Source organism: Biomphalaria glabrata, chromosome 4, assembly GCF_947242115.1.
Source record: "Biomphalaria glabrata chromosome 4, xgBioGlab47.1, whole genome shotgun sequence".
Lineage (NCBI taxonomy): Eukaryota > Metazoa > Mollusca > Gastropoda > Planorbidae > Biomphalaria > Biomphalaria glabrata.
Window position 1 is genome coordinate 44,998,640 of NC_074714.1, and position 12,033 is coordinate 45,010,672.

Sequence of the window (12,033 nt, forward strand, 5' to 3'; positions counted from 1 at the left end):
AACAATTAAGTTGACTTATGTTCCACAAAAAGATCCATTCACTTTTCTGGTAGACTCTACCTTCAGAGTTCCATTTCATAAACTCATAAATGCACACTCGTTAAACGTCATGGTACCAATCCATCAGAGAAAAATGCGTGAGCCCTAACGAAGGTAAAGAGACATTTTCAATTTTTTTGAAGGGGGGAGGATTTTCTACTTTTTGTGTCGACGTTTCGGCGGGCCGGATGGAACAACGTCGCGGGCCGGTTCTGGCCCGCGGGCCGTACTTTGGGCATCACTGATTTAGATCACTACGTAAAAAAAATATTGAGGGGGGGGGGGGGCGAGGTGTACTCAGCGTTAAAAAAAATATAGAAAGGGGTACGCATAGGTCAAAAGTTTGGGAAACACTGAACTAGACGAAGGCGGAGGGAGAGTTTCATTTTTAATTCATCTTTTATATGGGTCAAAGTTAAAGGCCGACAAATAAAAATGGACGTTGTGGATAACTGTAAAATATAGGAGTTAGCTTATACACACACAAAATAAGACTGCAATAGTACCGTCAAAAAAGTATTCCTAGGATCGTAGCGCCAAATTACAAGGGGAAATAATTATTAATGTGATTGAACCCCAGGACTGTCGAGTTGACTTTAGAGCAAACAAAGCTGTGGTTAAGGTTTTGTTTTGTTTCATATACATCTTTCAAATGTTCCTTCAAAAAAAATAGTATTACATCCTAGTCTGGGACGGGGTGGCTGAGCGGTTAAGAGCTTGGCTTCCGAACCTTTGGTCCTGGCTTCAAATCTCTGTGAAGACTGGGATTTTGATTTTTGGGATTTTTTAGGGCGCTCCTGAGTCCATCCAAGTGTAATGGGTACCTGACTTAAGTTGGGGAAAGTAAAGGCGGTTGTTCGTTGTGCTGGCCACATGACACCCTGCTCGTTAACCGTTGGCCATAGAAACAGATGACCTTAACATCATCTGCCCCCATAGATCGCAAGATCTGCAAGGGAAACTTTTTTTTTTACATCCTTCGGGGAATGAGGGAGGATGGGGTTCGAACCTGGGATGATCGCTTACCACACGACCTGACATCCCATCTTAATCTGCAATGTAGTTACATGTTTGTAAAAGGAAACATATGATTTTAAATGAAGATCCAATATTGGATCTTGTTGAATCCTTACAGAATCTCAATTTCTATGACTTCCTAAAAATCATAAATCTTTGTATATTGTTTTGTTTTTTCTTCAGTAAAGAATCTAAATGAAATCAGAAATTAGAAACAACATTTTTACTTCCCCTTTCTTCGTGATATTTTTTAATTTTAAAATCCTTATTGTATTTTTTAAATGAAATCTCATTTTTGGACTTTCTACTATTAGTGTAACCTAATAGGATTTATATTCGAATTGTAAGTCTGTGAAGAAATATGATACAAAAACAAAAGTAACTCAATTTTAAAGTACACGCTCTGCGCTTTCGATGAGGATTCTAGGCTGAGATTTTTTTTTTCTTTGTTATAGTGATTTACAGAGATGAAGAATATGCAGCACTTAGGTGTCATATTGAACCAGCAATTTCTGTATTATGCTCTCCTCTCAATAATACCATCAGCCGACTTGCGGCTATATCTGTTATATTCTGTACGTGGCAAGGGCAGAGGCGTAGTGAGAAGGGGGGGAAGGGGGCGCGATTTCCCTGATGCCACACTCATGGGGACGCCACAAGCAGAGAGACGATAAAAAAAAAGGTTTCAAAGACAGTTTGTGTGGAAACACAAACTCAAAATCGGCCCCCGAAGTGGTCCACCCAGGCAGGCTTCAATATTTTCAGAAAGAACATCCAAATGAAATTATATCAAAGACAAATGATGGATAAGGATGGAGAAAGAAGGTTGACTGATCTTGTGTAGTGCCCCAACGGCCCAGCAGATCTAAGCATAGGTGAAAGTGAATGTAAAGTTATATGTGAACCTGGGCTAACTAGTTCCCCCTTCAGACCTTGTAGTCTATAGGGCAGATGATGTAAAGTTCATCTGTTTTTGTGGCTTACTGTTAACGTACATTGCAGTAGCAAAAAAAAAAGCAATCCAGCTGATCGCATTCCCTTGAATGTTGTCGCCTGCAAGACTATTCGTCTTTGTTAAACAAGATCAATTATACAGAATTGAGTACGTCGCTGGAGTATGACTTCTTTCCTAATATAGCCAGAATAAGGGACATCCCAAATTCTTCTCGGGAATATATTCGTTGGATGGTTTTGTAGCTTTACAGCCATATCCTGGGAGAAGCATTCTTCATCCCTTACTTTACATGTCGCGCCTTCATGGCAGTTTGAGGAGCCAGTCTCTTTGTTTTGTTTGTTTTTCTTTCAGAGCTCAGCATATCTCTACCTCGCTGACCAAAGCTTGTCTTAACACTTCTTTCCACTTAATGTGGAAAGTCTTTCATCAAGTCAACATATACGTCTACTGCTCTTAGAACCCGTTTAATGACATCTCCATAACGAGGTTGTTGGGGGGGCGACCAGTTTGATCAACATTTTATTTCTGACCTACTCATTGAGGACCAACTATTTGTATTCGCTCGTCCGTTTTATGGCGAAAGAAAAAGAAGTTAATGCTAATGACCTTGACCCGGGTAGGTGAAATTACCGGGGAAACCAGAACCGGGAAGCATCTATTGTAGACCATATTTAATTGGTAAGCTGAAGTTTTTGTAGTCCTCAAGGTTTCACTTGTAAACAGATCAATGGGAACTAGAGATTTCCAAGGCGGAAGAACTATCAACAACTAGTTTTTGTATGCGATGTTCATTGTAAAGGTTCATACGTTTTATTTCAGGTGTTTGTTGTAATAGCTAAGCACTTTCAGCATTGCAGAAACACATTCTTCAAGCTCTTCCTTTTGTCATTTCTATTTTCATGGCAACATAGAACTTGGCGTCCTTGGCATTCTTTAATTTCAGATGAGAATCTTCAATAGACTTTTGTTTAAGACACGGTCAATGGAAAGCTCTAATGTCTTCAGGATTAAATTGTTTTTTTGAAGCTAAAAGTAAATTAAAAATAGTGTTGTTGTTTTTTTTTTTAAATACATCCATGGATACTTGAGTGAAGCAGTTTTAGAACTATTGATGTCTGAAAAGGGCTCAGTCCATAGAATCCTGAATCAATATTTGTGACCGCCATAATACCAAGGAGGACAGACCAATAAAGAAGGAATTAGTGTCATCTTCAAGGACGATCAGATAGGACAAAGTAGTATGGGCTTAGGCGTAGAGGGCTCCTATAGTCTTGTCATTAAGTTCAAGTAATGTCCCTGACATGTCATTTACATCGCAAATAATGTCACTGTCTTGTCATTTACATCATCAAGTAATGTCACTGACATGTCATTTAGTTCAAGTGATGTCACTGTCATGTCATGTATATCGTCAAGTAATGTCACTGACATGTCATTTACATCGTCAAGTAATGTCACTGTCTTGTCATTTACATAGGCAAGTAATGTCACAGTCATGTCATTTACATCGTCAAGTAATGTCACTGACATGTCATTTAGTTCAAGTGATGTCACTGTCATGTCATGTATATCGTCAAGTAATATCACTGACATGTCATTTACATCGTCAAGTAATGTCACTGTCTTGTCATTTACATCGGCAAGTAATGTCACTGTCTTGTCATTTACATCGTCAAGTAATGTCACTGACATGCCATTTAGTTCAAGTGATGTCACTGTCATGTCATGTATATCGTCAAGTAATGTCACTGACATGTCATTTACATCGTCAAGTAATGTCACTGTCTTGTCATTTACATAGTCAAGTAATGTCACAGTCATGTCATTTACATCGTCAAGTAATGTCACTGACATGTCATTTAGTTCAAGTGATGTCACTGTCATGTCATGTATATCGTCAAGTAATATCACTGACATGTCATTTACATCGTCAAGTAATGTCACTGTCTTGTCATTTACATCGGCAAGTAATGTCACTGTCTTGTCATTTACATCGTCAAGTAATGTCACTGACATGCCATTTAGTTCAAGTGATGTCACTGTCATGTCATGTATATCGTCAAGTAATGTCACTGACATGTCATTTACATCGTCAAGTAATGTCACTGTCTTGTCATTTACATAGGCAAGCAATGTCACAGTCATGTCATTTAGTTCAATTAATCTGTCATGTCAATTATACAGTCAAGTAATGTCACGATCATGGCATTAGGATCAAGTAATGTCATTGTCATGTCATTTATATCGTCAAGTAATGTTACGGTCATGTCATTTGGTTCAAGTATTGTCCTGTAACAGAAGTCAGCGATTGTGGACAAACTGTATGCTATAGTTGTTCACAAGGCATGTCTCTGTTTCTGATACCAGGTGTTCAATGACGATATACAGGTGAGGGCAAGAGCAATGTCTTGGACAGCGCCTAGTCATAAGTGTATACAGTGTTTCAAGATTATTTGTTAAGTAGTGGTTTTGTTAGTCTCTCTCTGTCTCCCTCTCTCTCTCTCTCTCTCTTTCAGTCTCTCACTCTCTCTGACTCATACAATAGCACATACACAAATTCTTTTTAGCGGCCCCCGAAAGGGGAAAAGACGCTATTAGTTTTGTGTGGCCTGTCTGTCCGTCCGTCCGTCCCGTTTAGATCTCAGAAACTAGAGAGAAAATGAAAATCGGACATCATGATATTCATAACCAGCGCTTTATAAATAGACTTCTATGTACTTCTCGATGACGACAGAATGTTAATTTTTAATGTTGGTCATCCAGGGTCTATTATTACTGAATGTTTTAATTTTCTTCTTTGCTACAATCATGTTTTCACAGAACTGGATGAACTGGATTTTACATTTGAGTAAAAATCAATAAAAGTAGGTAATCAGCTAGCTGTTTTGGTTCAACAAAAAAATTAAATAACTAGCAATAGTGTTCATTAGAACATATTTCTAGAACGTTGATGGGGAGGGGTGACACCCTGAGCTACCGCGCTAGGTGTACGACACTGTATCGGGAGATTACCATGCTGATCTAAGGTGATAACTTAACGCAACTCTACTTATTCCAGAAGAGTTAGAAGAGTCTTATCAAAGACGACGTGTTGCACTGTTTGTGAAAAATAACGCCAAATTGTTTAAATTTCTTTAAACGATCAAAACAAGAATGTGGCTTGAATATATTTCTCGTCCATTGGTGAATTTGATGGGGGCAGCCTCTGAGTTTATGTGATAACATAAACTCTCTTTGTAATCTTGTTATTTTTCTTTCATTCTATTTCTATTTCTTTGTTTTTTGCTTTTATCTCTCATGGTCTCTTATTCTGAATCTATTTGTATCTTTTTCAATCTCTGTCTTATATCTCTCTATGAATCGCTTAGTTTTTCCTTTTATTTAGAGTGTCTAGTGTGAAACTGATTATTGCACGTCTCTCCCTCTCTCTCTCTCTCTCTCTGTGTTTAACACACTGTGTCTCTCAGAGTCTATGTCTCACTTTCAAGTCCTGAGTCTTTCCATGTCTGTAATTTGTTTTTTCGCTGTGTCCCTGTTTCATAAGTTGATGTTCTGACTCTCTCTCTCTCTCTCTCTCACACACACATACACTACATATATAATGACTCTACGTTTCTCTTTCTTGCTCTTTATTTATGCCTCCCTTTTTTTTCACTCTCGTTTTCGTCACTCTATCTCACCTTTTCTTTCTCTCCCTATTCTCTCTCTTTCTCTCTGTCTCTCTACCTCTTCAATCGAAAAGACTTCTTGCTATTAAAACTGCATCCCAAAATGTTTTTGCTGCTAATTCTCCAACGAAAACAAAAGTGTATTGAATGCCTGTCTGTTGATCTCAACTCTCCAACCAACTCGCTAACCACTAAACTAACACGAAATCTGCCTTTCAAAAGGAATAAATAAACCAGTAATCAAGAAGACTTGACTTCTGGCGACATCCGCTTTGCAGCATGTGCAGGGGAGGGAAGTTGTAGCGCATAATATTGAAGAGGGGAAGGGTGAGCATTGTCGTGAGGCGGGGGGAGGCGGGTGATAATGTGACACCGAGGGAGTCCCCACCTCCGCCTTCTTCCAGCTGCTACAAGAGAATCTGATGTTCAACGGCCAAGGTAACTATTGTAATCATCGCAATAAGAGAACAGCTCTATAATTCAAAGAAAGCTTTATGTCTTGTGGATATCAACAAAACCAGCCATGCCTTAGCTGGTTTTTTTTCACTAGATCTGGAGATTTTTAGATAAAATAAATTAGTGCTTCTTTCTTTCTTACCTTACCCCAGTAAATTATGGGATTTTGGAAATTAAAAAAACAAATATTTTAATGCTTTTATATCTGGGTTATTTCAAGTAGATTTTGGGTATATTTGACTATACATGGGAAATTATGTTAATTTCAAATTTTTAAATGAAACATTAAAATATTTTTCTAAAGTTAAAGTTTAAGTTAACCAACTGTAATATCTCGGACAAGAAAAAAAAACATAAAAGATGCATAGTATGGTGTCAAAGTTAATAGATTTTAAGAAGAATGATGGTATATATTTAGACTATCAAAAATATATAATGGAGGTATCTTACAGTCTAACAATTAAAAAGTATTCCTCTACATCTTCTGTCCCTTGAATTTCGACGTATGGAAGCTGTAACAATGTGTGTAACTAAACCCTTCCACTCATCCTGGTCAGCAGATGTTCTTAGCAGAATATCAAGAGAGAAGCTGGTCCAGTCTTTCACGTTGTCCAGTCAGCTTTGGATGTTCCTTTCTTCGTTCTCCTGTTTCACTCTACCTTAAAAAATGACTTTTGAAAGCGATTCATGTTTTAGAATTTCATCTAGACAATTCAGCTTTCTTCTCCTTATAGTGTTTCTTCTTTTTGGCAGCCAGAGTGATGTTTGTAACTATACGAGCTCGTTTGTTTTCCTTTCCTGGTATCTGAGATACAGCATTTGTTTCTGTAGCATTCGCTCTCAAAGGCTTGAAATCCTCAGGGTCCAGCCTCAGGGTCCAGTCTCCAACTTTCAAAACTCTATAGACGTAGTGAGACTACATACGAAGAACTAGTTTTAATTTCATTGGGTAGCTGGTGCTACTCTTCCTGATGTTCCAGTTCTACTCATGACGGCGGATGCAAAGCAAAAAAAAAAAAGGTTTTTATCTCTTTTAGTGATTCTCTACATCTTATGTAAAAGTAATGTCCTCAGGAGGTGTGTACGTATGTATAAATGTTGCATGCCTAACAGAACTGAAGGATGATATATGGAGACTTGGATGAAACTGAAGATACTTCAGGACAGATTTGTAGCAAAAGACATTTAGGAATATTTACAAATTGCTTTTATTTAGCCCATTTTGCATGAGTTACAGCATGATCAGTGAGCTATTGTCCTATCTCTGTTTGAACCGGGGGGGGGTATCTTGGAGAAGATTTCTTTGCTGCCTTTAGGCGCTCAGCAAACGCAGTTCTGTTTTAGTCGGGATTTGAACTCGAACATTCTTGTTACATGGCCAAGTGGTTTTGGCCTCTCAGCCACATATCCCAGAATTTGTGGATAACTCAGAACAGAATTTAATGATACTGCAGATAATTTACAAAAGACTTGAAAGATACTACAGACTTGAAAGATACAACAGACTTGAATGGTACAACAGACTTGAATGATACAACAGACTTGAATGATACAACAGACTTGATTGATACAACAAACTTGAAAGATACAACAGACTTGAATGATACAACAGACTTGAATGATACAGCAGACTTGAAAGATACAAAAGACTTGAAAGATACAACAGACTTGAATGATACAACAGACTTGATTGATACAACAGACTTGAAAGATACAAAAGACATGAAAGATACAACAGACTTGAAAGATATTGTAGATAACTCACAACAGACTTGAAGAGATTGCAGAAGTCTTGCCTCACCCCCTCCTCCTTTCATATTTTCTTTTTTAATTTTCTCTCATTTTTTTTTTTGCTTTTTTTTTGTTGTAAACTCTGTTTCATTGTTTCCCTCTTGTTTTATAAGTGTTTGTATCAAATGTCATGATGCCAGACAGAATCATCATCATTGAAATAACCAAACGGTTTGTTTTGCAGTCTACAAAAGTAATTTGTAACCTGATTCAGTTGTTTCTCTTGTTTGCGTGTGTGTTATGTTAGGTGTACGTGTGTGTGTTTGTTTATATGTACTTTTGATAACAAGCAAAGAAATAATCATATTCTTCCGCTTATGAAAAGTATTATTGTATCAATAACTAGGTCAAGGTCACACGACTTGAAATAGTTCTTATATCCTTCATGTTCTAGAACATGCGCAGTGGTTGAATGTTTTAAATTCATAGATTATATTTTAGTTTGTTATAAATGTGAGTTTTTTATTTTTAGTTTATTACGTCGTCCGTTTGTCCTTATAGGTTTAGGGCATCGTCATCATTAGGACATCTTTACAAAGAAAAAAGAGTCAATGCCAAATAGGAATGTTCTGCTTCTTTCAGACAGCCTATGGGTACTCCCTGTCGTCACAGCATTGTTTGAGAACCACTGTGACATGAAATGAATGTGTTCAGTACGTACGCTCGTGTTAATTTCACGTGAAAGTCTCGGGTCTGAATCTGACCATGTGGTCAGACAGGCAGTTACTACCTGGTCCTATGTGAGGTAGGACCTAAGAGCCATGATTTCCATACTGAGGAGTAAAGTGTCATTAAGTATTATTATAATGTGTATTTCATGTTGAACTCATTAAGAAATTCTTGATTATCCATTCATTGAGCCTTATGGCTGGATCGCCCATGTTTTTTTTTTCATATTAATAAATGTACTGTCTGACAAATGAGTCCCTTAGTGTTTACTAGTATCTGTTGTGCTACACAAGTTATAAACTCTACACGACATTCGCGTTAGCTAAGTAAAGAAACACCAAGAGATGAGCTACGCGCTCATAAGCCTCAAGAGATGTTACGCTCCCAAGAAATATCGTCTGCTGGTTTATGAGACAAGCAGAAGTGAACTTACCGGTACAGCTGTGACGTATATGCTTCCGGTGTCGCACGGGAACTGCAGCTGATAGCTCTGGAACGGCCTCTCGATGCTGAGATCTGAAACAGTTTGTGAAAAGACCAAGAAACGTCAGTCCCAGAAAAGAACTACTTAAATTATATTAGTTTTCTAATGGGATGACCTTGGCCTAGTTTTTTCAGTAAAGGAAGAATTTGATTAATTTCTAAAATTTTCTGAAATACCAAATACAATGAGGTCTACACTAAGAATAGCTTCGCCGGTTGTATGATAAGCACTTCGGATTGATGTCACAGTGGTCCCAAGATCGAAACCTGTTTGTCGCTTTGACCTGTGGTTTGCAGGACGGTTAGTTCCGAAGAAACTTTCCAAAGTAATTGAAATTAAACAAAAGTTATATAAGTGCTAGACCTGTAAGTCCATGAGGCTCTTAATATTTTAAATGTTTTTTTTCCGACTTTGTTTTGGTGAGAGGACGTGGTGGCCGAGTGATAAAGCATTTAGTTTCCGAACCGATAAGTCTCGAGTTCGAATCCCTGGGATGAGGAAAAGATGCGCCTTGTCTCCATCGTAAGATCTAAAAGGGAGTTAAAAATAAGGTTGTTGAAAAAAATATTTGATTGATTCATTGAGTCGATGCGTAATTGACTTTTTGATTATATAGTATATTTTTTTTAATTATATTCTCTTAGCATTCATTTAAAAATAACAAATGTAGATATTTTCTGTTTCTCTTTCATCCTATGTCAATGTTTCAGATTTCGTTCAATCGTAACAATCATTATATCTATATTCTATATATATATATAACAGTCCTGAAGTCAGCAAGCGCCCCTTTCAGGCCATGCGATCTATAGGGCAGATGATGTAAAAGGTCATCTGTTTCTATGGCTGACGGTTAGCGAAGGTGTCATGTGGCCAGCCCAACTACCAACCGCCTTTACTTTCCACAATTATTTTCAGGTGCCCAACAGAATTGAGTGGACTCAAAATCCCAATCTTCACCGAGATTCGACCTAAAGACACTTCAGTTCGGAATATAGCGCTCTTACCCCTCAGCAACCCCGCCCCACAAAAGCCTATATGGCAGGTGAATTAGAGTTGCTTGACTTAGTGAACTGTGGCAGGTGAATTAGAGTTGCTTGACTTATTGAACTGTGGCAGGTGTATTAGAGTTGCTTGACTTATTGAACTGTGGCAGGTGAATTAGAGTTGCTTGACTTATTGAACTGTGGCAGGTGAATTAGAGTTGCTTGACTTATTGAACTGTGGCAGGTGAATTAGAGTTGCTTGACTTATTGAACTGTGGCAGGTGAATTAGAGTTGCTTGACTTATTGAACTGTGGCAGGTGAATTAGAGTTGCTTGACTTGGTGCACTGTGGCAGGTGAATTAGAGTTGCTTGACTTATTGAACTGTGGCAGGTGAATTAGAGTTGCTTGACTTATTGAACTGTGGCAGGTGAATTAGAGTTGCTTGACTTATTGAACTGTGGCAGGTGAATTAGAGTTGCTTGACTTGGTGCACTGTGGCAGGTGAATTAGAGTTGCTTGACTTATTGAACTGTGGCAGGTGAATTAGAGTTGCTTGACTTATTGAACTGTGGCAGGTGAATTAGAGTTGCTTGACTTATTGAACTGTGGCAGGTGAATTAGAGTTGCTTGACTTATTGAACTGTGGCAGGTGAATTGGAGTTGCTTGACTTAGTGAACTGTGGGACACCACTGTGTTATACATCTTCCACAAAACACGCGTCCGTTCTCCAGAATGTAAGTTTTACGGCTGGAAAGGGGAAAAATGGTATTTACAATTTTAGATTCGAACCCATGACATTCAGCTGGTCAGCTCAAAATCCTATCACTTGGCCACCACTAACCGTACGCTTCTCTTTAACCCTTCTATGATAAGTTGTTAGAGAATAAGTAATTAGAGAATATTACGTTTCTCTTTGTTACAAGATAATTACAAATTCATCTCGAGCTTTCATCCAGATTTTTTTTCTACATCTCTGAATTCAATGTTCCTAAAATGGAAGATCAGACTTTGAAGTCTATCGATCTGCTAGATAAAAATAAAAGAAGCCTTTTGTTTTCAGTCCGTGCAAATCCCGCGTAATTCGATTGACATTCTGACAGTCCTGATGAGTTGGTCAACAGCCTAGGGAGCATTCCGTCCCGACTTGCTGATTGGTCTTGGCTTTCTTTGCTTTCTTAACTTAGAGAGTAGTTCCTAATGAATGAAACTCGCGTTACTCAACGCATTCACCACTGGAAGCGTTGTGGTTGTCATGGCAACGTTGACAACGTCTACTAAAACATATTGCGCCAAGAATGCTTAGTTAGTCATGTCCCGAAACGAACCTGCGTTCTTCAGAACGAAATCACCTTGATGCAGATGACCGAGACCCTAATGGCGTAAGGACTTACCTTCACGCAGATGACCATGACCCTAGTAACATATGGTATAGGTACGACGTGCTAATGATGGAGAGAATTACCTTTCAAAAGACTATCTGGACCCTATTGACGAAGCGATTTACCTTTCAGCAGACGACCTTGACCCTTATGACGTAGAGATATATATCTACGCAGAAGTCCGTGACCCTAATGCCGTAGTGAATTACCGTCTAGCAGACGATTTTGACCACCCTACTGACATAGGATGACGGAAGCAATTTACTTTTTTTGTGTATTACGATCTTGGAAGTTGTTACAATTGATATTTTTAGAATAAGTTTTTTGTCTGGCCTTTCAAATAATTATTGCATTATGAATAGTTTTAAAAAACAAAGTCTTTTGACCTTATATTTTTTTTAATGTGTAACCAATAAAACAAATATTTCACGAGCAAAGCTGGAAATTATATATATTATATAATATTATATAATATAATATTAAATAGACAGACAGACAGACAGACAGATAGATAGATAGATAGGTTGATTGATTGATTGATTGATTGATAGATAGATAGATAGATAGATAGATAGATAGATAGATAGAT

At 38.0% G+C, this 12,033-nt stretch overlaps 1 protein-coding gene across 1 annotated transcript in view; it reads right to left on the bottom strand.

Annotated features, from left to right (window-relative positions):
• Positions 1 to 12,033, bottom strand: part of LOC106069885 (receptor-type tyrosine-protein phosphatase T-like) — a 112,492-nt gene that overhangs the window by 28,115 nt on the left and 72,344 nt on the right. Inside the window, exon 12 of the mRNA XM_056027700.1 lies at positions 9,029 to 9,111. Coding sequence (XP_055883675.1) covers positions 9,029 to 9,111 — 83 coding nt within the window. The remainder of the gene's footprint in view (positions 1 to 9,028; positions 9,112 to 12,033) is intronic.